The sequence below is a fragment of the Zootoca vivipara genome, chromosome 6 (genome assembly GCF_965207765.1).
Source record: "Zootoca vivipara chromosome 6, rZooViv2.hap1.1, whole genome shotgun sequence".
NCBI lineage: Eukaryota > Metazoa > Chordata > Lepidosauria > Squamata > Lacertidae > Zootoca > Zootoca vivipara.
The window spans coordinates 29917786-29944935 of record NC_142589.1 but is presented as its reverse complement, the minus strand read 5'-3'; the positions used below and the strand labels follow the sequence as shown (position 1 = coordinate 29944935).

The window sequence follows — 27150 nt, the reverse complement described above, 5'->3', positions numbered from 1 at the left end:
CCTGTGGTTTAATGAAAGTTTAATTATAGCTTTTTAAAAAACAAAACACCTGACAACCCATTCTGATATTGCACTAGTGTAGCGATTCCACACTTTGGTGCTCCAATGTATCTGATGCTCTATGTGTGCAAGCTGCCCTGTTTTTCTCTCAAATGTGGAACATTGCTACAGATGCTGTGGGAAGTTAGAGACAACAGAGATTCTTAGAATGACACACCATGCAATGTGGGATAGTTTGGACTTCGTATGGAAAAATGGAAGTCTAGCTAGCTTTTTCAGAACTTGCTACTATTTCCATGCATACTGTTTCAGCGAGAGTAAAAACAAGCTCTTAAGCTGTTAGTTTATACTTTCCACAAGATATAAAGAATGGACTGTATGATGGGGACTTCAACCAGGTGTATTAAAAGTAGCTCTGGAGGATTGCAGTAGTTTTGCAGATCAAGCTGATTTCCGCGCCAGCAAGCACCAATTGTAACAAATAAAGTTCTTATTTATGGAAGTCCACTTGATGGCTACTCCCTCTAAAGAGTGTTTAGGGTTGGATGTCATGTAGGAGGATATTAGCTGTCTGAATGGATCTAAGGTTTTCCAAATATCTGTACAAGAGCTCAACTGAAGTTTGTGTTGAGTTTCTGCCAAGAAGCCCAGGTGCATTTCATGATATCAAATCCACCCTGTAACCTGGGCATCTGCATATTGAGAGATATCTCAGTGCTGTGGACTTGAAAGTAGGACTCATGAATACTTCTTTTTATCTAGGAATATATTGGCAGTTGTTACAGATCCTTGCCCAGAGCTCATAATTCTCAGTTGAGGGTCTGAGATGCTTGAGTTTGGTGGCTAACCATAGTGGGCTGCTGATCAATGCAACATTAATCAGTAGCATCATACATTATTGAGGGGTCAGCAAACCTTTTCAGCAGGGGGCCGGTCCACTGCCCCTCAGACCTTGTGGGGGGCCGGACTATGTTTTTGGGGAAAAAATTGAACGAATTCCTATGCCCCACAAATAACCCAGAGATGCATTTTAAATAAAAGGACACATTCTACTCATGTAAAAACATGCTGATTCCTAGACCATCCGCAGGCCGGATTTAGAAGGCGATTGGGCCAGATCCGGCCCCTGGGTCTTAGTTTGCCTACCCATGCTTTATTGTGTTAATATTCCAACTTTCTTCAGTCCTGGAATGCAAGGCAGTATAGATGGATGTTCCCAGGCAGACTTCCGCCAGGACATTAACCCACATGAGCTTAGCTTTGATGTGATTCCTGTATCATGTGCTCTCAGGTGACCTTCTCATATTAGGCTCAGCTGAAATATCACAAAGTAATGAGCAGAATTCTTTTGTCAGGCTGGTGGATGTTCAGTGGGAGAAAAGGTGGGATTGGGAAGAGGATGTAGGTGGGAAGGGTGGGAAATGTCCGTTCTGCAGTTTCTGAGAGTCTTAGCTTATTTAAGAAGATTCATAGACCACTTAATTTTTCTATTAAAAAAACCCTCTAGGAGGTCTATATAATATAGTATAAAATAGTAATAAGAAAAGACCACCAGAATTTAAAAAACAAGTAGACATTATAAAATTACCAGTCAACAACATTTCCAAAGAAATAGGCTAATGAAAACATTTTTAGCACTTGTGGAAAATATTACAACAACACTAAGAGATCATTTCTACACAAGTGCAGAACAAACATCACATATTTTTGGATGGAACTAATTAGGTTAATATCTGGTACAAAAAAGGTCTCAGGTTACTCCACACAGCATGTTGGGATGATGATGATGAGATTATGGTAATTGTAGTCCAACCACTTCTGGGGACCAACTCATGGTTGAAGAACATTGCTCTAGACTACCAAACTGGTTTAGAGGCAAGCTATGAGCTCCTTGGAGAAGAAAGTGGGATATAAATTCAATCTACCCATCTCTCGTTTTTTGTAGGTGCAGGGGGGAAATAGTTTTTGCGTTTTGCCTTTTTTAATGCAGTGACTGCATTAAAGTTATCCTTTGCTTTTGCCTTTAAGTTTGACATTCCAGAATTATATTTTAGGGAGCAAGGCCAATTGTGAAATAATATTGCAAGAGGTATCCATTTAGTTATTTACTTTTTTGGGGGTGGGGGGAAACAAATCTTCATGCTAAAAGACAGATTTAAGCCCTGTTTTCATCACATGCTTCAAGAGAGTGAAAGCGAGAGCTTGCCTTTTTTGCCTGTAAGATAAGATTACTTCCTGTGACTGAATTTTAGTTCATATCTGGACAAGCCCAGCAGAAAATGGAATGTTTTTCTTTTGAACAACTAAGCTGTTAGCTGGAGTGACAGAAGATCCCCTGGGTTCCGTGTTCTGTTAGAGACTGACATCCTGTGGCCGCATCACCTTAAGGACATGGAGGACTATGAAAAATTTAATTCTTTCTGAAGTGGCTCTTTCAGACCCCACAGCTGTGCCGAGGTTCTTCAGTATGCTCCCATCTGTCATGGAAACAGACGTCCCATAAATCGATTCTTAACGTCCCCTGTGGTGTGGTTCTAGAGGTGTTCACAGCTTGCTGAGGGAGCAAAACTTTTCCTTGAACAGTCATCTGGCATGTTCTGTTGATGCAGTAGTGCATTTGTGGCCTGGATTAGAAAGAGGCTTTAGGAAATGGACCTTTGCTGGGAGAATCAACCTCTGGGCAATTTTCTGCAACAGGAGGAACAATGCCAGGAGAGTTGGACAAAGATGCCAATAGTTCAGAGACCTGCTATTTGCCTGTAGATGCCAAGGATTCATTTAGCATAAAAATGTGAGCTGTCTCAAGGGCGAGCGTTAGACCTCTGCCCCACCCAAGCCGGGAAGCTGAGGTCAAGGAACTGTTGGAATTGCAGCAGCAGAGATCATTCTCTGTGCAAGGGTTAATTCTGTTAATGCTAAGGTCAGCTAGCCAAGCACAGGGACTGCTGGAGGTGCTGCTTTGCAACCACCCAAGAGGGGCATGATCTTTGCTGAGGTGGCACATGCTCTGATTGGCTATAAGTTTGGTTGGTTGACTTCCTGTTGCATACAAGGCCTGACCTAAGAAAGACAAAAGCATGATCATGAAAAGCAGGAAAACTTCCCTGTTTAGGAAAGTCCAGACAGGAAGCCCTATTTATGGCCAGGATATAGGATTCCCTTCAAGGAGTCCCAGGTCTTTTTTTCTGGTTAGGGCTCTTCTAACAAAGAGCATGACAAAGCTGGTGAGGACCAAACTCCTACTGACCATTTGAGGCTAGATTTGCTACATGTCCAGAGCCTGTGTTTATGTGCTTTATGGTATATTCTCTCTGTGTGCTCCAGTACACAAATAGTTTGACCTCACTGCTTGCTTCTGGTTGACATGATGCTTTAGGGATCTGTCCTGCTAGAGGTGTCCTTTTACACAGTCGGCGCCTCTAAAAGACCACTTGCCCATTTCTTTTCCTCGGCAAGCAAGTTGATATGGAAAAAGCTTCTTTGAAGTCGAAAGGAAGAAGAAACACTGCTCTAATATGCGATGATAGGAAGCACAAGGCTCATCCCATCAGCTTTGCCAAAATACCAGCTCCATCAGGCACCTTCTATCCCTGAATGGTGCCATCCGGTCATTTATATGAACAACTGCTTAAGAACTGATGCCTGAGTTTGATTTTTCCTCTTCCCTCCCTTTCCCTTTCCCCTTGTGCGTCATTTTTTTTTTTCAGATTGTAAGCTTGTGGGCAGGGACTGTCTTCTTTTAATGGATTGCATGTAAGCCACCCTGGGGGGCTTTTTGGCTGAAGAGCAGGGTGCACATGCTCTAAATAAATAAATAAATAACTGATGGTTCCATCCTCGTTCTTCCTGTTCTTTCGGAGCGAGAGGCTTTTCCAAATCTTGGGAGTCTTTTGTCTTACAAATTTTCCTCTTTAATTCTGGTTGCATTCAAAGAACCTGCATCCCACTTCTCCTTGCAGAATGGCTGCTCCCTGTGAGGTTGGTTATCGCCACAGCTTGCGAGTGTAACAGGAGGAAGGCTCATCTCCCTTTCTCTGTTCCCTTTTCCTGACAGCAGCTGGTTTTCTGCAAGTTTTGGTTCCTTCTTTATTGTTTTTCTTCTCCCCCCCCCCCTTTACAAGTGGCCAAGAAAAGGGATGAGTTCAGATGAAAACCGTAGGTGTTTTTTTGGATACAAATTAGATCTGTTGTTCTAGGAAGGCCCGAGGGAGCATAACTAGCAATAACGGGATGAACTTGAAGCACAAGAAACCTTCGGCTGAGTATTAGGAAATCATTCCCGGTAGTAAGATTGAATGGACTGGGATAATCTCCCATTGCTGAGGTCATTTTCCAGCAGGACCAGGCAGAAACCAGCAACAAAACACTTGAAAACAGAGTTTCAGAAAATATCTTTAAACTGGCAGGGCATCTGAGTGAAGCTTGGTGTATCTCTTGATGGTTTAATACAGGGAGCTGCCCACTGACCCTGCGCCCCCAGATAATGCAGTGTCTTTCAGCGGTCAATAAGAACCAGATTTGGGAAAGGGATGTAGCTCAGAGATAGGGCACATGTTGTTCATGCAGAAGACCCCACATTGAATCCCTGGTATCTCTGGGTACTTGCAAAGCAGCCGCCAGTCTGTCTATACCAGCAGTGGACATCCTGGTGCCCTCCAGATGTTGTTCGGCTCAAAACTCCCATCAGCTCCAGCCAACATGGCTATGAAAAATGCAATTCTAGTCAATAGGAACAAACCAGTGTCAGTTTTAATACTGGTTTTAAATTTTGCTTCCTGTTTCCTTGCATATGTGAACGAGAAGGAAGAGTAGAGAGGTGGAAGTATGCAAAGTCAAAGTTCATTCATGCTTGTTGATGTTGCGGGAAACCATGGTTGCTCATTACCTCAGAACCAGGCCATAATGTAGTTTTCCAGACAGACCCTTGTTGATTTTACATGCAACAATTACACATTGGAAATTACCCACAGAAATTTCTTTTGTGGGCGCAGGTGCAGTGAGCCCAAGGTTGCCGGGGCAGGGGCGTAGGAAGCAATAACAACAACATGACAATGACTTGGGATTGAAATTGCCACAACTTTATCGATTACAGCTGTCAGTAGGCTTTGGGATAGGCACTGGGTATGTTTCCTGAATCATCCAGCCAGCCCAATTGTTGGTTGATTAGTTAATCAGGATCAATCCTGGGTTAAAGATCTCCAATATGACACAAGTCAGGATGCTGGTTGGGGAGTTCTATAGTCTGGGCATTTCGACAGAATTTTTCTCTGCAGAAATGGTAAGCGGTCTTTATGGCATAGAAAGGCTTTAAGTAAATAAAGTGAATTTGTGATCCCTGGTGAACATATAGAACCTATAGATCTCAGCATTGGAGTAGATTGGTGAATCTTCAACATGCATGTCATGTCAGAGTGAGTCTTTTTGATCACTAAAACTATTTGTACCGTGTTTCTCATATTATAAGACATGTCTTATATTTATTTTTTCCTCAAAAAAACACACTATGGCTTATTTTCAAGGGATGTCTTATTTTTTTCCTCCTCCTCCTGCCGCGGCCGGCATTGCTGCTGCGCCTATCAGTATGTCTTATTTTCGGGGTATGGCTTATATTCCTTGAATGCTTAAAAATCCTGCTATGGCTTATTTTATGGGTATGTCTTAAAATATGAGAAACAGGGTATTAAACGTCCAACTTAACCTTGGCTACTGCTGGCTTTCTGCAATGGTTACTGCGAAAGTCATTTGGTGAGATTTTAAAAATAGGGGAAATTGAGATTCAGATGTACAGTAGTAGATAATTTAGTCAAAAGGAATGTTAGGGAAACCTATGAAAAGAGGTGTTTTTTTAATTAAAAAAACCCCCAAAGTTTGTAAAAGAAAACCAAGCCCAGCATGCACAGTTTTGTATTCTGCATTCATAGATTAATAAACTATATTAACAAGTGGGACCAGCAACAAAAATTTTGCAGTGTAGAATGCTCCTGTTCACTTAGCCAGCGAGCCAGCTATGCATGTTCCCAGGATGCTTCATGCCATTCCATCTAGTTTTCTTTTTCACCCTGAATCATCATCATTTTGGGGCCATGCTCATTGAGGTCTTCTGGGTCCCCACTGTGCCTCCCTGCCCCCCCTTAATTTTCTATTGTAGATCTACAAAATCTCGGGTTTCCTTGAGCCTGGTGCATGCAGGTTACCATGTTTGCTACATGAGCAATGGCATTCAGCCACACTTGAACCACTGTTAATAGAAGGAACTGTTAGTTGTCAGGCCTAATGATATTGTGAGGTTTTCCTAGTTGATTGATCTTTTGCCTTCATTCTAACAGATTAGTCAATCAAGCTTAAACAAATTTGCATGTCACAATCTCCTTAAGAGAGTGGGGGCAGGGATAGCAGGACAATGTTCCATGTTTAGTAGAAGGAAAGTCAACATTTCCTGTTCCAATATGGTTAAATTCCAAAATTCAAAATGCCCTTAGGAATTGAACATTAGTTTACTGATTTAAAATTGTTCTCCACCAACTAAAGAACCAAAGCTTTAGTTGGTTAATGTGGTGGCAAAACTGGTGAAGGTTTTTTGGCCTTATGATACAGTGAAAATGCATGGTATCTGATAATACTGTACAGTCAAACCTTGGTTTACGTCTACCTCTGTTTGAGACCGCTTCGGCGAGCGACCGTCGTGGACCCGGAAGTGTATCAGATTAATAAAATATATTATTTTATTAATCTGATACATGATAAAAAAGACTTAACTTTTTAACAAACTAATAATCCGTCAGTTTTTTTTATTATAAAAAATAAAATCTAGCTGTGTTTGGGCCCTTAGTCCAAATTGTTAACCTTGGTGAGTCTTACCATTACGGGACAGAATTGAACTAGAAAATTCCTCTGCTTGGGATTAAAAGGGATGTGTACTGGACTAAAGTTCAAAAATGTTAATTAAAAGCTGATCTTCCCTAAGATGCCTCCAAGGGCACATGAGCCAAATAAAAGCGAAGGTTTTGGAGGGGGAGGGAAATCCCTTTGTTTTGGTGATATGTCTGTTGTGATGGAATTAGAACTGGTGGGTAGGGGAAGGTCTGCATAAATCTCTAGTTTTTAAGTGCAGTTCTTTCAGAAATAAGATGCATCAGCAATGCAACAAAACACTGAGCCAGAGTGGCATTAAATCTGAATGTTACTGAACGATGTGCTCTTAAAATGAATTGTTGCCTTCATTTGCTTAAGTATCACCAGCAATTTATGACTGATGAGGGTGAGAGCCTTCAGTTTATTGATACTTATGCCTCACTAATGTAATTTGGCTGTTAAGCGACAAGGAAAGAACAAACACAAGGATTTTTTAAATAAAAGTATAAAGAAGAGCAGTATTTTGTATATTGTGGATGTCATTCCCCTAGGATGTCCATCTGCGGACAAAAGAAGGCTTTCAAAGATGGTCAAGGGCCTAGTGGTCGCTTCTTTTACTGTTGGATTATTTAGGAAAGCATGTAGTTGATGGTGTGTTAGCCAGGGTACTTGAATGTCCCCTAATTTATCCTGTATTTCCTGTAGGAGTTCATTGTTTATGTAAAAGTCTGCTAAATGGTATAGGCCTTTGGTTTGCCATGTTTCTATGTGAAAGGTTTGAGCTGCATGATAGAATAACGGGTGATGAGCCAATGGTATTAGTGGGTATGGGATTGGTGACAACATACCTACTTTTTGTTTCCAGGGATGGATAGTGTCAATCTATTCAGTGTTGAGGGGAGTTTTCTCAGCTCCCCCTTCTGAGTGGGGGAGGTGCAAATATTTGGGGCTCATTCTTGACTTTTTGTATGAGAAAATGAATCACTGTAATTTTTTTCCTGACATTTACAGAGTTGGAATGGCGGAATCCAGATTGGAAGGGTTTGGAATAAGCAGGTTATTTTGGGGAGGACGATCATTTTAATCATGGCTATTCTATCTGAGAGAGTAAAGCTAGATTTATTCCATCTTCTCAGGTCTTTGTTCATTTGTTGCCAGAGAGGCTTGTGATTTTGGAGGTATAATTTGTTAAGGTTTCTGGTTATTTGTACCCCTATGTATCTAAACTCGGTACGGCAGAGCTTTATCTTTGTGATGTTGGTAAATTCTTTTTGGATATGAGAGGGAGTGTTGAAGCACATTGCCTCAAGTTCACCTCAAGGCCTGGCACCATTGCAAAAGGGTTGAGTTCTTCAGTCACAGTGGTTGCTGTTTTAATGGGGTCTGGTGCCATGATCATCAGGTCATCCGCAGAGTCCTTGTTTATATGTTTTGCCTTTTAATCCCACACCCTTGATATTAGGGGCTGCCTGGGGTCGAATCATTAAGGGTTCCATTGCCAGGATGAAAGGAGACAGCAGGCATCCTTGTTTCATGCCTCTTTGGATTGTGATGGTGGTGGAATCCATATTGTTGATTCTGCATTTAGCTGAGGCTTGGGAGTAAATTTGTCTGAGGGTTTGTAGTATGGAGGGACTGAAATTCATGCTAGTTAATACTGCTGGAAGGTATTTCCACTCTAAGCAATCAAAGACTTTGAGTATATCTAGGGACATAATTGTCGGTGGATTTTTAGTTATTTTGCTATGATTGATCAGATTCAGTAACTTCTTGATGAAATCCGTTATGTTGCAACCAGAGATGAAACCAGCTTGATCTGGGGCTATTAGTTTGTGTAGGAAGACTTTTTAGGCGTTTTGTCAGGATTTATGTGAGTATTTTGTAGTCCTGATTTATCAGTGAGGTTTGGCAGTATGATTCTACTTTGAGGCTATCTTTGAATGGTTTTGGGATGAGACTATTTTGGAGGAAGTCCAGGTTTTTGGGATGCGGGCCCCTTTTAGGATGTCATTAAATGAGTGAGTCATGTAGGGCACCATATAGAAAATTCTATACAGTGGTACCTTGGTTTTCAAACGTCTTGACATAGGTTATGATATAAACTACCCAATGGACTACAATGTGGCCCAAACCTCCCTTTAAATCCATCTCAGCCAAAAGAAGGGAATTCACTTTGAAACTTATCTATTGATGGCATCTGACATAAAGGAAACTGGTGTTAATACATCCAGGAACCTTACCAAAATGCTGGAGAGGTTGTACTTCTACAGGCACATATCTCCACATGTGGTGGGAATGTCCCCAAATCCAACCCTTTTGGACAGTTGCTTTCATAGAGAGTTATGTTCATAAAAGAGAAGAACCGTCGGAGCTGGGGGTGTTGTGCAGGGCCCCACAAATTGTGCTTCTTGCCCAAAGATGAGTGAGGTGGAAGCTATGATATTTGATGTTCAGGAGTCTGAAGAAAGAAAAGCATTTTAGGGAATGGTCACGATAAATGAGTGATGGAGAAGGGGAGCAGTTTTCAGAACACAATAAAAGTATCAGCTCTTGTAGAAATGAGGAAAGAAATATATAAATGAGATGTTGCCTAGGATGAATGCTCTTTTGTGGATGAATGGAACCTGCCCAGTATTAGAAACTCAGCTATATAAGCTAGGCTCTTAAACCAGTGTTACAGTTGCCAAAATGGAATGCTTAGTTGCCATTTTGGTGCAGTGTTTCAACCTAACTGCAACTGCTGTACATAAACCAACTGTGGTGCAGTGTTTCAACCTAACTGCAACTGATGTACATAAACCTGAAGTTGCTCTCTATTAACAACTTTAGACAACGGATCTGCAGGAATTTCATTTCCTGGCACGTAGGACACCTGAATGAGTTCTTTCCGAATGCACTCCCTTGCACAATGTAACTTTATCTGCAAGTACTTGGTTCTTTGCTTGCAACTCTCTGAAGCTAGCAAAGCCAAACAGGATCTGTTGTCTTGCTACACCTGTATAGGACATTTCACATTAACCCTGACGTCCTGAAACAGTTGCAACAACCATTCACAATTCATAAGTGAATATGACAGTGCATTGAGTTCAGCTTCACAAGAACTTAAGCTCACTGTTGTCTGCTTCTTGCACAGCCAGTCAAACAGACACTGGTTGTACATGTTGCACACTCCGGAAGTGCTCGTGCACCTGCAGATGGTGGAAACATCAGGTGCCATCCTGGTGCTGGGCATCTTTACTTGAGTGGCTGATAGCCAGGTGCAAAATACGCCTGCCCCCAGTGAATTTCGAACACTGAATCTGCCTATAAACAGCTGGCACAGTGACTTGGGAAGAAGAATCTCTTTAGAGATACCTTAGAGCCTCCAGCTCAGTGTTCTTCAACCTTGAGTCCAGTCTCCAGATGTTGTTGGACTATATCTTCCATCAACCCCAGCCACCTTAGACAGTTATCAAGGATGACGGGAGTTGTAGTCCAGCAACATCTGGGGACCCAAGGTTGATGAACACCACTGTAGTAGTTGTGGTCCGAAACATCTGCTGGAGGGCACTTGGTTGGTGAAGACTGCTTTAAAACAGATACATTCTAGTTTAATAATAATAATAATAATAATAATAATCCCCAACCTGTGATCCACTGAGAATTGTTTTTAATAAAAAAATAGTTTTTAAAATAATACTAAATGTTGAGAAAATTTCATAGACTCATAGAGTTGGAAGAGACCACAAGGGCCGTCCAGTCCAACCCCCTGCCAAGCAGGAAACACCATCAAAGCATTCTTGACATGTTCCTGTTAAGCCTCTGCTTAAAGACCTCCAAAGAAGGAGACTCCACCACACTCCTTGGTAGCAAATTCCACTGCCGAACAGCTCTTACTGTCAGGAAGTTCTTCCTAATGTTTAGGTGGAATCTTCTTTCTTTCTTTCTTTCTTTCTTTCTTTCTTTCTTTCTTTCTTTCTTTCTTTCTTTCTTTCTTTCTTAGACGCCTTAAGACGCAGAAGGAAAAGCAGTGTAACTTTCAGTGTGATAATTCCTGTCAAACAGACCAAGGTTACAGAGGGACAAAACAGCAGAACATTGTGAGATGTAAGAAATGTAGTGTTCCTCCTCCCCTTCTTTTTTTTTTAAATTAGCCTTGTTGTGTTCGACATGGGATCTCTTGGTCTGCGCTGCCCTCCTAGTGCAGTTCTCTGAAGATATGGTCCACAGGGAAGCAGTTCTTCCTGGCATTGCATCCCTGAAAAAATAGTGGGGGAGGGGGAGAGAGAGAACATTGGCAGGAAAATGTCTGCAAGAAGGTTAAAGAAAAGAATTTTCTGTGTGTAATCTCCTCTCTCCCAAGGCATTGCTATATATTGTGCTTCTGGGGTGAATCAAACTCTCAAGTGTGGTTTTTCTTAATTGTCAGCGTTGAAAAAAGGCTAGAATGCAAATTTAACAATTTAAGGCCTAACTCTGGGCCTTAAAAGTCCCTTGCAAAGAAGCCCACTTTTTATTTTAAAAATGGCTTATCTATTATTATTATTATTATTATTTCCATTTGCCTTGCTGGAAGTATGTGGGGAATGAGAATACAAAAAGCGTGTACAGGAACTAAATTAGGGTTAATTAGGAGGCCTCCCAAATAGCTAGTGCTTCATCAGCAGCAGAACAGCATGTAAATAAATTTAATTCTCTTCCCCCACCAATTGAACTCTTCTCGAGCTTAATTACAGCAGCAACTCCCCCCCCCACTTTTCATTAGTGGGAGACAGTCATTATTAGCTCTGTCTGGAAAATGGTATTATGAGCAATCCTGGTCCCCCACCTTTCCTGGGTGCCCTTTGAGGATGATAGGACTCGAGGAACTTTCCATCAGATACTAGAGCCCAATTAAGGATCCTTGGAAGAAATATGAGAAGCAGGGAGCACCCAGGCAAATAAAAATGTTACTAATGAAAATTCTGGTGAGACTTTATTTAATTACTTAAGCTGCTTCCCTTTTTGGTGTTTAGCCTCTCTCTGTTCCGTTACCATTAAAGAAAAGGTTGTGACTCTTGGACATAGTACTCTAGCTCAGTTCAAACAATCATCTAATCCTCCAGGAACAGGGAACTTGTGGCCCTGTGGATGCTGAACTCCAACACACACCGCCCATGACTACTGGACATGTTGTTGGGGGCTGATTGGAGTTGGAGTCCAAATCCAATAACATTTGGAGTGCCCACTGCTTCCCACATCTGGTCAGAATGATTGCCATGGCAGACTTCAGATTTGTGTGCTGTCTTTCCCTCCTCCCCTCTATCCTACCGTATGTAAGAGGGGGGAATTTCTGCTTTCATTTTACAGCAAACCATAGTTTGGGATAGTTTATGGATGCATGGAGCGGTGGTTTGTTTTAAGAGCATTTAGATAAAATAAGCCAGGATCAAACAGTTGTACTTTTCATACAAGGATCATTCTGGTGTAGTTCCTCTTGTTTTCTTTCTGACCACAAACCTAAGCTCCCAAGCAGAGTGACATGTGTATAAATGTTGGGTTAAATGAAGCGACAGCAACAGCAGAAATTGCGGCACCAACCATCTTCTCTGCCAGGCCCCTGAGCAGAACCGAGCACCACAAATATGAATTCCGACCCACCCCCTCTCAGCAGAGGAGGGCTAGATGTGTGTAGGACCCTTGGCCCTCCAGAAGTTGCTTAAACTCCCATCAGCCCCAGTAAAAATGACCAATGGTCAGGAATGATGGGAGTTGTAGTTCAGTACCATCCAGGGGGCCAAACGCTCCCCATACCCGGGCTAGATGATGAAGAGGGAACAATACAACTGTGCATGCCCATTTTTGGACTTTGAGTTTTGGGGTGGGAGTAGCGAAGTTGTGCATGTCACATAGCATGTCCAATCACGGCATGAACTCCCTTTGCCCCAAATGATAATTTTAGGTTGTTTAACCACAGGATCCAAATTTTTGGAAGCCAACAGTAACTGAAACCAACAAAGATGCAGAATTTAATAAACTACTTGTGGAAGGTGCCCCCCCCATTTTTTTAAAAGAGATATTTGTCTACTCCATGCAAGTTCATTGAATTTGCACGTTAACAGCTCTTAAATGACTTTTAGGCAGATTCAGGTTTGACGTCAAGGTAATGATTTAAGCATAAATTGACCCTTGATGAGGGAACTGGAGTCTAAGGTTTAATGCATCCTTGCAATTTTCTGTTGCCTTTGGTGCCTTCCTCTGCCACACATAATTCTTTTGTAACAAGTGCCTTTTCAGAAGATGTATACTACTGACAGTTAATATAGAATTATTGCCCCTGAATGCATTTTTTTGTAATTACTTCCCAGAGATCTGTCTTTGTGTTTAGAAGACATTTCACACTTTAGTAGCATAAGTGTTTAGGGAGAGCATGAAGAGTTATTGCAAGCGGGCTCCTTTTGTGTGTATTTGCCTTTCTGTGGAAAATGACCCTAAGAAAATGTTAAAAGCTAATGAAAAAGTTGGTTTAGGAGTCATTGAGGAATGTGCTTGGCATGTTATACATGTCTGTTTGATTTTAAGTTTTTAATAAAGAACCTAAAAAAAAGTGCAGTAAAGGCACAAAGAAAATCTCCTTCCTAATTCTTAAGCAGTGAGAGTAGAGGAAAGAAAAGCTGATTAAAGATGACATGTTTCTTGTGATGAAAAAAAAAAAAACTTAATATGAGCACTCCTGTAGGAGATCCTGGCTATAATGGAAAATGAAATGATGCGCAGTTTGATCAGCGTGAAAAAATTAGCAGCATTCAATGACGGATTCTACTTACTTGTTAACTAAGTAGTACAAGTGGGACAAGCAACAAAATCAAGTAGTGTGGAGATCTGCTGCTCAGAGTTCCTGCCAATCAACCATGCCCCTTTCCAGGAGATTCCATTCCCTGCTAATTTTTCTGCCCCTGTCCCGCTTCCCACAGCCAGACAGTGTGCCTTGGCCACTGGGGATGCTTAATCCTCATTGGACTGTTCTAGGGACATTTTTGTTTTTGTTTTAATATGTTTTATTGATTTTCAAATTAGTTACAAAATCTACTAAACATTCCACCCCACACCCCACCCTGATGGAAGAGAACCTGAAGTTGTGATTCCGGAAGATGCCAAACACCAGAACTTGTAATAGAAAATTTTGTAAAATACCGGTATTTCAAGAAAAGAATCTGAATTGCATCTGCCTGATGGAGCTCTTACTTTATTGGTCTATTTTTTGGTCAGCGCTGTTGTCCATATTTTTTTTTGTTGCTACAGAGGAATATGTAAATGTTCCAGACTTTTCCAATTTGGCACTATAAGCTGATGTGCTGCTATGAAAAGGAAGGTGACTACAGTAGTTATTTGTCATGGAGATTTGCTTGTTCTTCCTGAAAAAGTGTCACATTGTACAGGTACATCTTATCTTGCAATGTGGCTTAATTCTTCAAATATCCTTTTCCAAAATTGGACACTTGGTTTTTAGCCCGAGGAGGTTTCGTATTTCTGTTACCTTCCAGGTAGAATAATAGAATTGTAGAGTTGGAAGGGACCCACGTAGTCCAGCCCCCAGCAATTCAGGAATATGCAGCTGTCCCATATGGGTATTGAACCTGCAACCTTAGTGTTGTCAGCACCACGCTGTAACCAACTGAATTATGTCCAGGGTACTCTTGAGTTAGGGGCTGTTATAGTTATGTAAGGATCAGTGCTCAGAGAATTGAATTTGCAATTAGCATACGGGACCATAGCTTAATTGCAAGACTGGAAAGGTGAGGAAAAGTTTTGTGTCTTCCCCCTCTCACACGGAGAAAATTGAAGCCACCTAGTCCCAGGTTCCACAGCATCTTCAGGTGGGGCTGGGAATGACCCATGTCTGGAATGCTGAAGAGCTTCTGCCAGTCAATGTGTATTGCCTACACAGGCTAGCAATGACTCTCTAGGGTTTAAGGCAGGAGATATTTCCACCCTTACCTGGAAATGCCGTTGGGGATTGAACCTGGAACCTTCTGCGTGCAAGGCAGTTTCTCTACCACTGAGCTATTGCCTATGGTCTGATTTGTTTGCCATAGCACCATTATCCTGCATGTTCCGCTATCAGAAGGCCACCTAAAAGGGTTCTGCATAGTAATCGTGTTTGTATTTTCCATCCTTCACTGATATGTTGTATATGCCACATGTATAGCCCTGGGTGCTCCCTGTGCCATTGGCTTGTGTTAATATTTCCAAGCAGACCTGCCCACCCCTGCCCTTCTTTCCTCCGCTGTGTTTGCTCTCCTCTTCCATCTGCCGTCAAAATCAGACAAATGACAGCTTGGAGAAGTTAGAATGGTCGCAGCGCTAGGAGGTCAGGAGGAGGTAACAATATACAATTTTCCGTGGTTCAAGGGTAGCCATATCCTACTGTTCTTCATTACAGTGCTGCAGTGAGATCAATTTTATTAAGTTGTAAGTCTTAGGAAGCCAACACCATTAACTACGTGCTGGACCAAATAATTCCCCCCCTCCCATGTTTGCGTATTACAGTTGTGTTCCTTCCCCCCTCCCTTTATAGAGGGAGAGAGTGGGGAAAGAAGGATTTTATGCATAGAAGCCTTAAGAGCCATTTCGTGCAAGATGGGAATAATTCCTGCATGGGAACATTGCATGCACATCCAATGTGTGAGAGAGATGTCCCTGCTGCAGATTGGACCTCAGAGGTGGCATGATGAATTGTTATTTGGATATATAGTTTATGGTGGGCTGTATGTTAGTAATTTGGGGGAAAGTCCATCGCCCAGTGGCAGAACCTCCTTTCATGAAGAAGGTCCTGAGTTCAATCCCCAATTGCACCCTCTAGGTTAGGGCTGGGAGAGACCCATCTGGAATCCCAGAGACCTGCTGCCAGTCAGTGTAAACTTTACTAAGGTAGATAGGCCCATTGGTCTGATTTAGTATAAGGCTGCTTCATATGTTCCTAATAGGTTTATATCCAACATTAGTGATATTCAGAAGTCGATCCAGTTAAAGTAATGGATGTAGCCAACTTATGTTCATTAATTTTAATTGACCATACCTCACTCCACTTACAGGCTCTATTGTAAGTGGCCACAAGAGAGGAGACACTTTTGGTGGTGGCACCCCAGCCTTCCCAGTGTCTGCAGTCTTTTTATTCACTCAGCTTTTAGACACCATTTTAAAATAACCTTGGCCCCTTGTGACTTATTATGATTTTAATCCACATGGTAAACTGACTATGTAGTCTCTGTTATAAGGAAAGAGCAGAGTTTTATTTTGACTATTTATTATTGTTTTTAGTGATTGTACAACATAGATTTAATATTGTCTCATTTGTAAGCTATTAAGGGAATCTTTACTGATGGACAGCCATGTAAATCTAATGAATAAGCAAAACATACAAACCCTCAAGGCAGGTAACAAAACAAAATAAAAGGACACATCCCAATATAATGTCATAATTTTAAACAAATACTGTATAATTACTCTTGAAAAAGAGAAAAGCAACAGAAAATCAGAAAAAATGACTTAATTTCTATACATAGTGAAACCAAAAGAATAATTGATAACCTAAACCAAAGGCCTGCCAAAATTAAAGAAATGTTCAGAGAATGGACAAACCTTAATAAATAGGGGGCATATTACGTTTCCTGGGGAAGGGAGATACATATTCTGGGTGCAACAGCCAAGAAGGCCCTTTTCCTTACACACATGCTGTACTTCTGCTGGTGGCAGGATGTACAAAAGGGGCATTTCTTCCTAACCACAGTGGGCAGACTGGTTTGTATAAAGCAGTGGGAGGCCAATGTGAGGGCCCTTCAGCTGTTGTGGTCTACAACTCCCATCAGCCTCAGCCAATGAGCCAGTGGCCAGGGGTGATGGGAATTGTAGCCCTCCAGTGTCTTGAGATCACCATGATTGCTACCCCTAGTTTAGAGAGGAATGCCCCTTTTAGGTAGCCTGGCACTAAGTCTAAACCAGTTGTCTGGCCCTGCCCTGATTGTGTTGAATGTCTTCCTGTTAACACCTTTTTGATCTCCAGGCCTATTGGGAAGGGGTCTTTGACATCTCACAGTCCCGGTTTCGAGCGTCTGCTACCACACAAACATTTCTAGTGGTCCCCCTGTGGTGGTTGTGGGAGATTTTGAGCAGGCTTGCAGCCTAACTTTAAAATGAAAAAATATCAACGAGCTATCTCAGAGGGGTGCTTAAATACGAATTGCAAAATACTCCGAGTGCTTTAGAAATGAATAACAAAAATAGGTCCCTTGGATGAATTTTCACCCAAACTTCTTTTCAGGTCTTCAGCAACATTCGGCTGCTCGTACGTTTTCCATTAGTGGCAGGGGCAGATTTGGATGGCAGTTCTTTAAATTAAATTTATATACTTGGACTCTTTTTATAGGTTTCAGCCTTATAAAACCAGCGAGTTGGCATCCTGATTTATTAACTATCAGCTCTACAGGACACACAGGTTTTAAAGAGATTGAATTGGCGTTAATGTCCGTGATTTGCATTTGGAATGCGAGGACTCTCAAAAGGTGCACCCAGTAAATATGACAAAATAGAAAGTGATAATTGGAATGCAGTCTTGGAGGAAAATGCGGACTTAACTGCGGCTTATTATTGTTATTATAATACAGATAGTACTACTACAGAGCCGTCTAGGTCTACGGCTTGCTTTCTTCCACTACTGTCTTCTTTTTATTTTTTTTACAAAAGTGAAAAAGGAGATCATAAAAAACAAGCATAAGACTGTGAAAATGGCACTTTGCTTGAATCAACACGAGTTCAGATGTAGGTGGTTACTTGAAAAAATGGAATTTATTTCCAAATCCTGTGACCGGCGCAAAGCTCAACAGCTAGATATTTTAATGGAAGGTTTCTGTGGCTAATGTGCTGGTATAGTGTAACAACTGCGGAATCTGAAAATGTGGTGTTGATTTAAACATTGAGAGATCTTATGATACACTGAAAGCTCATGCATTGATTTTTAATATTTCCATTTCTATCCAAAGGGTGTCACCCACTGTGATTACTCCCTAGAACACTATACAGTGTGTTTTTTTTGTCCCCTATTAGTAGATTGATGCTAGCTTGCTCAGTGCAGTGAATTTGTGAAATTTTGGTTTTCAGTGGCTTGAGTTAAAAGGAACCCCACCAATAGTTGCAACACTGGGTTAGCAGTTTTGTGTGTGAAATAAATTGTATTTCTTGGCCGAGTTCCAGTTTATCAGTGTTGGTCAATGTTAATTGTCTTTCCAGCCTCAGAGATGGGAGCCATTGATCCATGAGTTGTTTTCTTAAAGGGATTATACAAATGGCAAGCAATGTGCTAAAATCCTAATTTATAAATTGGAAATAATTCTCTCGACCATTAGCACCAGTTTAAGGGTTTCCCATGTTGACGTTCTAGAGAGCCGAGGATTTGTTTTGTGGGGTCTATTACGTGTACATGAACAGCCAGCTTCTAGGCTTTTGAGGTATTCGGGGCCCCTTGATCTGGAAACAAATACAGTGGTACCTCTGGATACGAACGGGATGCGTTCCGGAGCCCCGTACGCATCCAGAGCAGTACTTACCCTGAAGCTGCAAATCTGTGCATGTTCCCCGCACAATTTGGCACTTCTGTGCACATGCGTGACGTCATTCAGCGCATCCGCGAATCGCCGAACCCGTTCCGTTACTTCCAGGTTTGGCGCATACGTATCCCGTGTCATACGCAACCTGAAGCATACGTAACTAGAGGTATGACTGTAACACTTCCAAACTGTCTCCCAAATGCCTGGTGAGAATAATGGCATCATTAGGTGACAGGCTTTTGTTGGTCCCAGGTCCTCTACTGCTTTTCGAAGCCTTCCCGATCTGCATTTTTTTTTTAAGGTTAAGAAAAATATGAGCAGTTTAACTGTTGAACATCCTTGTTTTGAAGTCATCAATGTTTTCTAAAAACCAGGGGTGAGATACCAATCAAATAAGATCTTGCAAATAAGATCTTGCAAATAAGATCTTGTTGCCACCAACCTGGATGACTTTAAAAGAGAATTAGACAAATTCATGGAGGGGAGGACTATCAGTGGCCACCAGCCATGATGACTATGTTCTCCCTCTGCAGTTGGAGGCAGCAATGCTTCCAAATATCAGTTGATGGAAACAAAGGGAGGGCTCTTGTGCTCAGGTCCTGCTCACTGGTTTCCCACAGGCATCTTTTTGGCCATTTTGAGATCAGGGTGCTGGACTAGATATGCAATTGACCTGATCCAGCAGGCAACTCTTACGTTACTCGTGGTAGACAGGTCTGGGACCAGAATTGTGGGGTGGGTTGAGGCAAAGGTAAATGGGGCTACCCCTTTTCTTACTGTTTCTGCCACTCCTGTTTTTCCTCTGCCTGTGCTACCCACATGAATTAGGCCAAGTGCAATATGAAATTTCACCCAAGGCTACCTGTTCCTGGTTTAAAAGCTGGGCTATACAGAAGCTAGGTTGAATTTACAGATTGATGCTTCTAGCTATATGGATAGATGGCTGGACTCTGGGCCTGGGCCCAGCACTGCCTTTCTGCAGTTGATTTTATTATCCATTAGGTTCTTCTGCATGGAGGAACCAAATGGATAATCCATTTAGTTTCGGGAAGGACCATAGCTCAATGGTGGAACAACCAGTTTGCATGCAGAAGGTCCCACCAGATTCAATCTTTGGCATCACCAGGTAGGGCTGGGAAAGACCCTTACCTTAAACCCTGGAGAGCTGCTACCAGTCAGTACAGTCATACCTCGGGTTGCGTTAGCTTTGGGTTGCATATTTTCAGGTTAAGTACTCAGCGGACCCGGAAGTGTTTACTTCCGGCTTCCGCCACGCGTGCATGCACAGAAGCTTTCTGTGCGCTTTGCGCATGCGCAAAAGCGCCGCTCTGGATACGTACTTTTCGGGGTGCGAACGGCACCCCGGAATGGATCAGGTATGTATCCAGGGGTACCACTGTATAGGCAATGTTGAGCTCAATGGACCAGTGGTCTGATTCAGTTTAATGCAGCTTCCTACGTTCCTACAGACAGGGTTTTAGCGATAGTGATGGGGATTTCAGATTCACAGCTGCGCCATAAGGCTGCAGCACCATGGGGAGATCTTTTAGGTGGACATTTCCCCTTTTCATCTTAATCAGCCTGCAGGTATTCAGCAGTGTGGCTTTTCTTTGTCCTGTTTAGTAAGGTAGCTTTGGCTGTTTCAGAAAAGTGCCTTCAAATATACTTTGATTTCTCTCTTCATTTTACTGTTTAGTATTTGAGTGGTCATTATTTTCTGGCTGGTGGAGGGGAATTAAAGAGTTGAAAAATGGCATGTTAGCCTTATTAGTAGGCAGTAATTACACCTCGTCAGTTTTCAGTATATTGTAGAAATAATAATGGTTGGAATAATATCACTGACAATCAGCATTATTTTCTGTTAAGGGATGAAATAAGGAAGTAAAGCATGTGTTCTATTAGAAAAAAAGCGAGGAAGGAATAAAAATCAAAATACCGTGTTTCCCCTTTTTTAATACGTAGTCAGAAAGTAAGCCATGGCAGGGTTTTTAACCATTTGAGAGCTATTAGACATACCCCGAAAATAAGCCATACTTCCGCACCAGCTAGCAGGACCCAGCATGCCGGCCGTGACAGGAGGAGGAAGCCTGCCGGGTCGGGTCAGTGCCCGGAAGCAGCGGTGGCTGCTGCAGTGCCGATAAAGCGTGCAGCAGTGCCGCACGGAGCACCAGCCAGCAGGACCCAGCTCCTGCAATGCTGGCCGCGGCAGGAGGAGGAAGCCTGCGGGGTCGGGTCGGTGCCCGGAAGCAGTGGCGGCTGCAGCGCTGACAAAGCGTGAAGCAGCACCGCACGGAGCACCCAGGGCACGAGCGGCAGGAGGAAAGAGAGAGAGGCTCGTTGCTTACGCACTGTAAGAGAAGCAGCCAGAACCGATCTCCACATTCCGAGCCTCCCCTTTGCGCGTGCGGGCATGTTAAAGCCCCGATCAGTTCACTCCCCACTTCTTCCTCGCCATCCCTCCCTTTCACACGTTGCCTCGACCCCGCAGCCCCCCTCCCTGGCCATAGTCCCCTAAGTGCAGCGCTGCTTCGTGCTTTGTCAGCGCTGCAGCCGCACTCTCTCTGTGTGTGCGCGCGTCTCTTTCTTTCTCTCCCTGTGCGTCCGTCTCTGTGTGTGTGTGTGTGTGTGTGTGCGTGCGTCTCTTTCTCTCCCCCATGCGTCTCTCTCTCTCTCTCTCGGTGTGTCGGTGTGTGTGTGCGCGCGCGCGCCTCTCTCTCTCGGGGTGTGTGTGTGTGTGTTCGCGCGCGTGCGCCTCTCCGTGTGTTCGCGCGCGTGCGCCTCTCCGTGTGTTCGCGCGCGTGCGCCTCTCCGTGTGTTCACGCGCGCGCGTCTCCTCCCCCCCGACAGAGAAAAGGTTCCGCTTCGGCTCGTCATTCAGCCGCCCCGGCCTCCTCACTGAGGGCCAAAGCTGCTCCCCTCCCCCTCCTCCCCTTTCATCCCTCCCTTCCCTCAGTTGGTCTGTCAGTCGGGGTTGCGCGCGCCAGGGGCATGGCCCAAGCCTCGTCCCCCTCGCGCTTCCCTCACAAGCGTCTCAGAGTGGGATGGGTCACAGCCTCCCTCACAAAGTCCCCCCCCCCTGTGTGCACATCTTTCTCCGAGGCAGGTGGCCATCCAGCCTCTGCTTAAAAGCCTCCAAGGAAGGAGAGCCCTTGACTCAGGATGGGAGGAGGGGAAAGGGAAAAAATAGAAGAGGCAGAAAATGGAAAAGACCATAACAGAGTGGCAGAGCACCCTGTGCTCTGTATGCAGAAGAATCCCAGGTTTAACCCCCAGGTACCCCCAAGTTTGAAATCCTGGAGAGCTGCTGCCAGCCTGGTTGACAGTAAAACCTGGAGAGCTCAGTTGGCTAGAGTGTGGTGTTTAAATGTGCGCGGAAGAGAGCGCCGAGTGTCCTGAGCCAGTGGGACCCAGTTGTACCAGCACTTTTTTTAAAAAAAAGACACCCCCTGAAAATAAGCCACCGTGTGTTTTTTTGAGGAAAAAAAGTTATAAGACGGTGTCTTAAAAAAGGGGAAACACGGTAGCTACTAAAGGCATCATTATGGTGTGCTACTTAGAGGCCATTTAGATATACACACCCCGTCAATGTAATCCACCCCCACTACTGTATAGACTGTCTCAGGTGCCCTCTTCGTAGTTCCTCTGCCCTCATAGGCTTGAAGTGGGGTGGCCTGGGAGACGGCATTCCCTGTGGCAGCTCCCACGTTGTGGAACTCCCTCCCACAGAGGTATATTTAGCACATTCACTATACAGCTCCCAGCCCCAGCTTTTGACACTTGAGGTGCATATTTTTAGGACCCACCTTATTTTTTTGATTGTAAACTGTTCTACACTTTTTTAAAAAAAACATTGTGTTTTAATATTGCAAACCGCCCTGGGACCTAAGGGTGAAGGGGTGAGTAGTAGCAGTAGTACTGGTGGTAATAGCGATGATGATGATGTAATTACTGTATTTTCAATAAACTGAAAGTGTGAGAGGGATCATAATGAAAGTGCCGTTATATGACTTGCTAACATAATCGAGTTGTTCCGTTTTTTGAAACTTCCATGCAATCCCAACTTACCGCAGCGTCTGTTCTTGCTGGCAGGAGGTCTTGGAGGGGAACTGGAGAATGATACGAGGGACAGCCGGGCTTTGGAAGAGAGGAACAGCATTACAAGCCAGGAAGAGAGAAATGAGGAAGATGAAGACATGGAGGACGAGTCAATTTACACCTGCGATAACTGTCAGCAGGACTTCGATTCGCTGGCAGACCTGACCGAACACAGGGCACACAACTGTCCTGGAGGTAATGTTAAACTAGCTTTACAATTCTGACAGGTGGTTAGCTGGGTAATTGGACATAGCAACAGCTTGAGGCCTCAAGTGAGATTAAAGAATTAATAATGTAATTTTACAGTTAATGTAATTTTATTGTGGTGCCTTGGGTAGTCTTTGTTCACTTCTTCTTAATAAAATTAAAATAAAAAAGCAACTTTGCTTTTCCAGTTGCAATTCTGACAGTAATTATATTAGATTATTAAAGGGGGAAAAACCCTTAGTGTTGTTTTATCTTTTTTATATAAGCAATAAAACTTCCAGACAGTTTGCCTGTGAAACTCCCTCACCTCCTCACTCCCTTCCCACAATTCTGCGTTAATTCAGTGGAATTATTTTAAGTGTCCAAAACGCTGGGGATAGATCCAGAGTGTTTTGAGCCACTCAAGTGAGTGCAATTATTTCTGAAGCAAGGCGTTGTTGGGAATAGGTGGTCAGGCCTTGAGAAAAGAATGGAAAAGAATGCTGGGCATTTAGTTCCCAGGAGCCTGGAAACTTTGGGGTAGCCATCTAGGAATTTAAAATAAGATTCACAGAAGTTGTGGAGAGGTTGTCAGCAAACTTATGCTTGCGAGACCTTTAACGTGAGGGCCCTTGGGACTTATTGTACTTCAGATATCAGCCCTTTTGAATCTGTTGCAACCTGGAATACCTGGAAAGGGTCATAGCTTAGTGGTAGAGCATCTCAGAAGGTCCGAGGCTCAATCCCCAGCATCTCCAGGTGGAGCCCCCATCTGAAATCCTGGAGAGCTGCTGCCAGCGAGTATAGACAGTGTTGAGCTAGGTGGACCAATGGTCTGACTTAGTATGAGGTAGCTTCCTACTTCCCTCTCAGAAGGGGAGACAATTGACTTGCAAATGTTGACATGGCTCCATAGTCTTACCATTGTCACCAGCAGTCCTGAATCACCTGAGTGCAGAGTTTCTGGACAGCACTCTGGGGCCCTGTGTGTAACAGTGTCAGGGCACAGTGATTTGCTGGCTGAGGGCTAGTAAACTGAATTCTGAATGTCCTGTGGAAGAGTGGTTGAGGATATAGATCAGTTACTTGCTCTGGAGTTGGTTGTGCTCTTTCGGAAAGAATAGTTTCCGAATAGTCCTGGGGACCCAAGTGGCCTTGGTGGCTTTCTACCTGTTTCTGCTGGTATGTCAGCTACAGCTGTTCTTGCATAGGGATAGCTTGGCTAGGCTGGTCGATGCATTGTTAGCCTCGGGACTGAATTATTGCAATGCACTCTATGCAGGCCTGCCCTTATACTTGTTCCAGAAGTATATGGCTTGTGGCTGATGCTGAGGGAACTGCACTGTCTGCTGAGATGCAACTTAGCCAGGTTTAAGGTTTTGTGGCTAGTAAGTATACAATGCCTTAAAGAACTTATCGACCAGGACATTGCATTATTTCTCATATCCCTGCCTGATCACTAGGGTTATCTGTGTGGTGCTGCATGCGCTGGAGGGTCACTCTGCGACTGTTTAAAGTAGAGCCTTTAGTGCAGAGACGCTTGCAGACCAGCGCCAACAATCTGTACTTTATGGTGCACACGGAAAGCATTTTTATTTCAGCAGGCCTTCCATGAAGGAAGAGCAAATTCACTGACAGGAATTGGTTCGCAGTACTTTATGAAAAATATTTTCAGCTGTGAGAAGATTAGAAGCTTCTGTTTTTGTTTAACCACAGTTTAGTGTGGCATCCAAACCCTAAATGGTGGTTAATCTTCACTAAGGTTAGTTGGAACAAGCCACCACCAGGGGGTGGTGCTAAAAGAATAAGCTTGAAAATCCATCAAAAGGATTGTCATTTCAGGGTAAGTATTTGTAAAAGGAGGTGCCAAATAGAAATTTTTGAAGCGAATATGCTGTGTAAAGCCTGGAAGTATTCCTCCCCTTCACCTACAGAATCTGGCTGGCCTCTCCCCCCCCCCTCTCTCTGTTTGTATGTATGCTGTGACTGTGTGTCTGTTTATTCCAACATGCCCCTCTCCGTTTTGTAAATGTGTTTGACAATAGGCAGTTTCTTTCGGGAGCTGTAAAGTAGTCCTTGTTCATGATGGGAGGCGTGTAGCTGCTGGCGCACTCACCCTTGATTAGGTGATGGTTGGGTTCATAGTGCTGGGAAGCATCTTGCCTTCTGGAGATGCAAGCAGAGGTGCACCAGCTGCTGCAGGAATACTTTGTACACATTAAGGAAAAGAACACATAAATGTTTTAGCACTCTGCCTCACTTGCCTATGCATGTGTTATGTCTGGGTAGAGCAAGCTCTACAGAAAAAAACAACGGCAACTCTCAAAACCCAGGTACAGTCTTAACTTCTTGTGCATGGATTGGAAAATGGGTTGACAAGTTGTGTGTCTTAATTAGTGGCAATTTTAAGATTGCGAGTCTTTGCAAGATACTGGAACTCAGAACTATTCCCCACTTACTGCTAGATTTTGAATGGTAGACAATGTGCCCTGCAAAGATGCTATCTCCATCTATGTTTTTTGTTGGTAATCCCATGAGCTTTTTAAAGGTTTTTTTAAATAAAAAATAAAGATAACTAAATGAATGTGTGTGTGAGAGAGTGTATTGAAGATGGCCCCACCCACCTTTACAAACACACACACACACACACACACTCATTTTACAGCTTTGTTACATAATCGAAAGTCAACAAAACCCAACAACTACAACTCCCCACTCTTGTTATAATATCAGTTCCTCCGTAATGATGGCAGAGATTTCTATAAATAGAAAAATATGTATTTAAACAAAATCCATTAAAACAGCATCAAAAATAAGGGGGGAGAAAATCAGCAGCAGAGTACCTGAAATCGAAAAACAGTGCACAGATACAAAATCTTCTCTCTAACCAAAGGTAGCACTTGATCTTGGTTACTTCACACAAAATGAACCTGCCTCTTCTTAGGGATCATTTGGGAAGCCCTTCTCTGAGCTCCTCCTCCTCCTGAGGTTAGACGAGAGTGCCCAGAGAAGGGGGAAATTTCTATGGCTCAAATATGGCTCATCTGTTTTACACACTGAAGGTCTAAGGTTCGATCTCTGCATCACCATTTGTAAGGTTCAGATAGCAAGTGATTGGAAAAACTCGTTCCAGAAACCCTAGAGAGCTGCTGCCAGTCAAAGCGGACAGTACTGGGCTAGAATGACAGTCTTACTTTTATAAGGCAGTTCCCTATCTTCCTATGTAACAGACCTTGTCCATGATGGTGCTCTGCCTTTCATGTGCCCTCCATAGGTAACATTTTACCAGCTACAACCATTGTTAGGCTCTTGTTCAATCCAGTTTTATTTGCCCAGGCATTTGAATTTTATTTGCCCAGGCATACCCTTACACAGTTAGAGTATTAGACACCGTGTTGATCTGTTTCATTTGCGGCTATGTTTTTGTTTTTTAGTTTCCAGTCCTCTCATCACTGGTGTATGTCTTGTGGTTGATATCTATTACTCTACATTTTTGTGGCTTGTAAGCTGATTTGAAGAATCATAAGAATAAGAATACTGTTAAATAAGAATTGAAAATGGAAATCGGGATAGGGGGGAGGTTGGGGAAGTCATTTTTCTTTCATTTTTCCTTTTTTCTTCTTCTTTCTTTTGTTTGTCTTTTTTCTGTTTGGAAATTGGCTGGACGGATGCCCTCCTCTTCGTTCCCTCTCTTGGAGTCTCCCGGTGGCAGGGGGGGATTCTAGGGGGGGAGGGAGGGGTGGGGGAGAAACCCAGCCATAAAAGGAAACACTGCCGGCTGCCTGCCTTTCGGGGGTCCCTCTGGTGGGAGAAGAGGGCCCAGGGAGGGTGGGTGGAAGCCAGTGGTAAATATGTAATGTTGTATTTTTCGTTTTTTGTTTTTGTTTTGTATAAAATCAATAAAATATAATTTAAAAAAAAAAGAATCAAGTTTGTGATAAAGCAGGATACTGAAATATAAATCGACTCCAGAGGCAACAAGATAATATGTGATAAAAGTGGTGACATGTTACACAAGTGGCCCCATGTGTTGGGCCACAGGGGCTCATACCCCGCCCCCCCAAAAGGAGGTGCTCAATTGCGTAACTTTGGCATGAATGGTTATGGCCCCCTGTGTGCTCATGTTTCATGCTCCTTATGTGGAGAACGGCACATGTCCATACTTTCCCCACCGCATCATGGGGATTTCAAGCCAACGTGTGAACCAGTTCCAAGTCTTCACAGCAAAAAGGGAGCAAGAGCTTTGGTACTGGGAGATCAAGAAACTTGAATAAAAGTCATATACAGTCGTACCTCGGGTTACGAACCGCTCGGGTTGCGAACAGTTCGGGTTATGAACTCCGCAAACCCGGAAGTGCTTTCGTCGCGTGTGTGTTCCGCACATGCGCAGAAGCGGCGTGCACGGTTTGCGCATGCGCAAAGCGCGAAAACCACGGTTTGCGCATGCGCAAAAATG

At 43.3% G+C, this 27150-nt stretch overlaps 1 protein-coding gene across 2 annotated transcripts in view; it reads left to right on the top strand.

Moving 5' to 3' along the window:
* The window catches only part of ZNF423 (zinc finger protein 423), a 308380-nt gene that overhangs the window by 71858 nt on the left and 209372 nt on the right, over nucleotides 1-27150 (top strand). For both annotated transcript variants that reach the window (XM_035120989.3, XM_035120988.3), the window contains exon 3: nucleotides 22503-22703. In XM_035120989.3, coding sequence (XP_034976880.1) covers nucleotides 22503-22703 — 201 coding nt within the window. The remainder of the gene's footprint in view (nucleotides 1-22502; nucleotides 22704-27150) is intronic.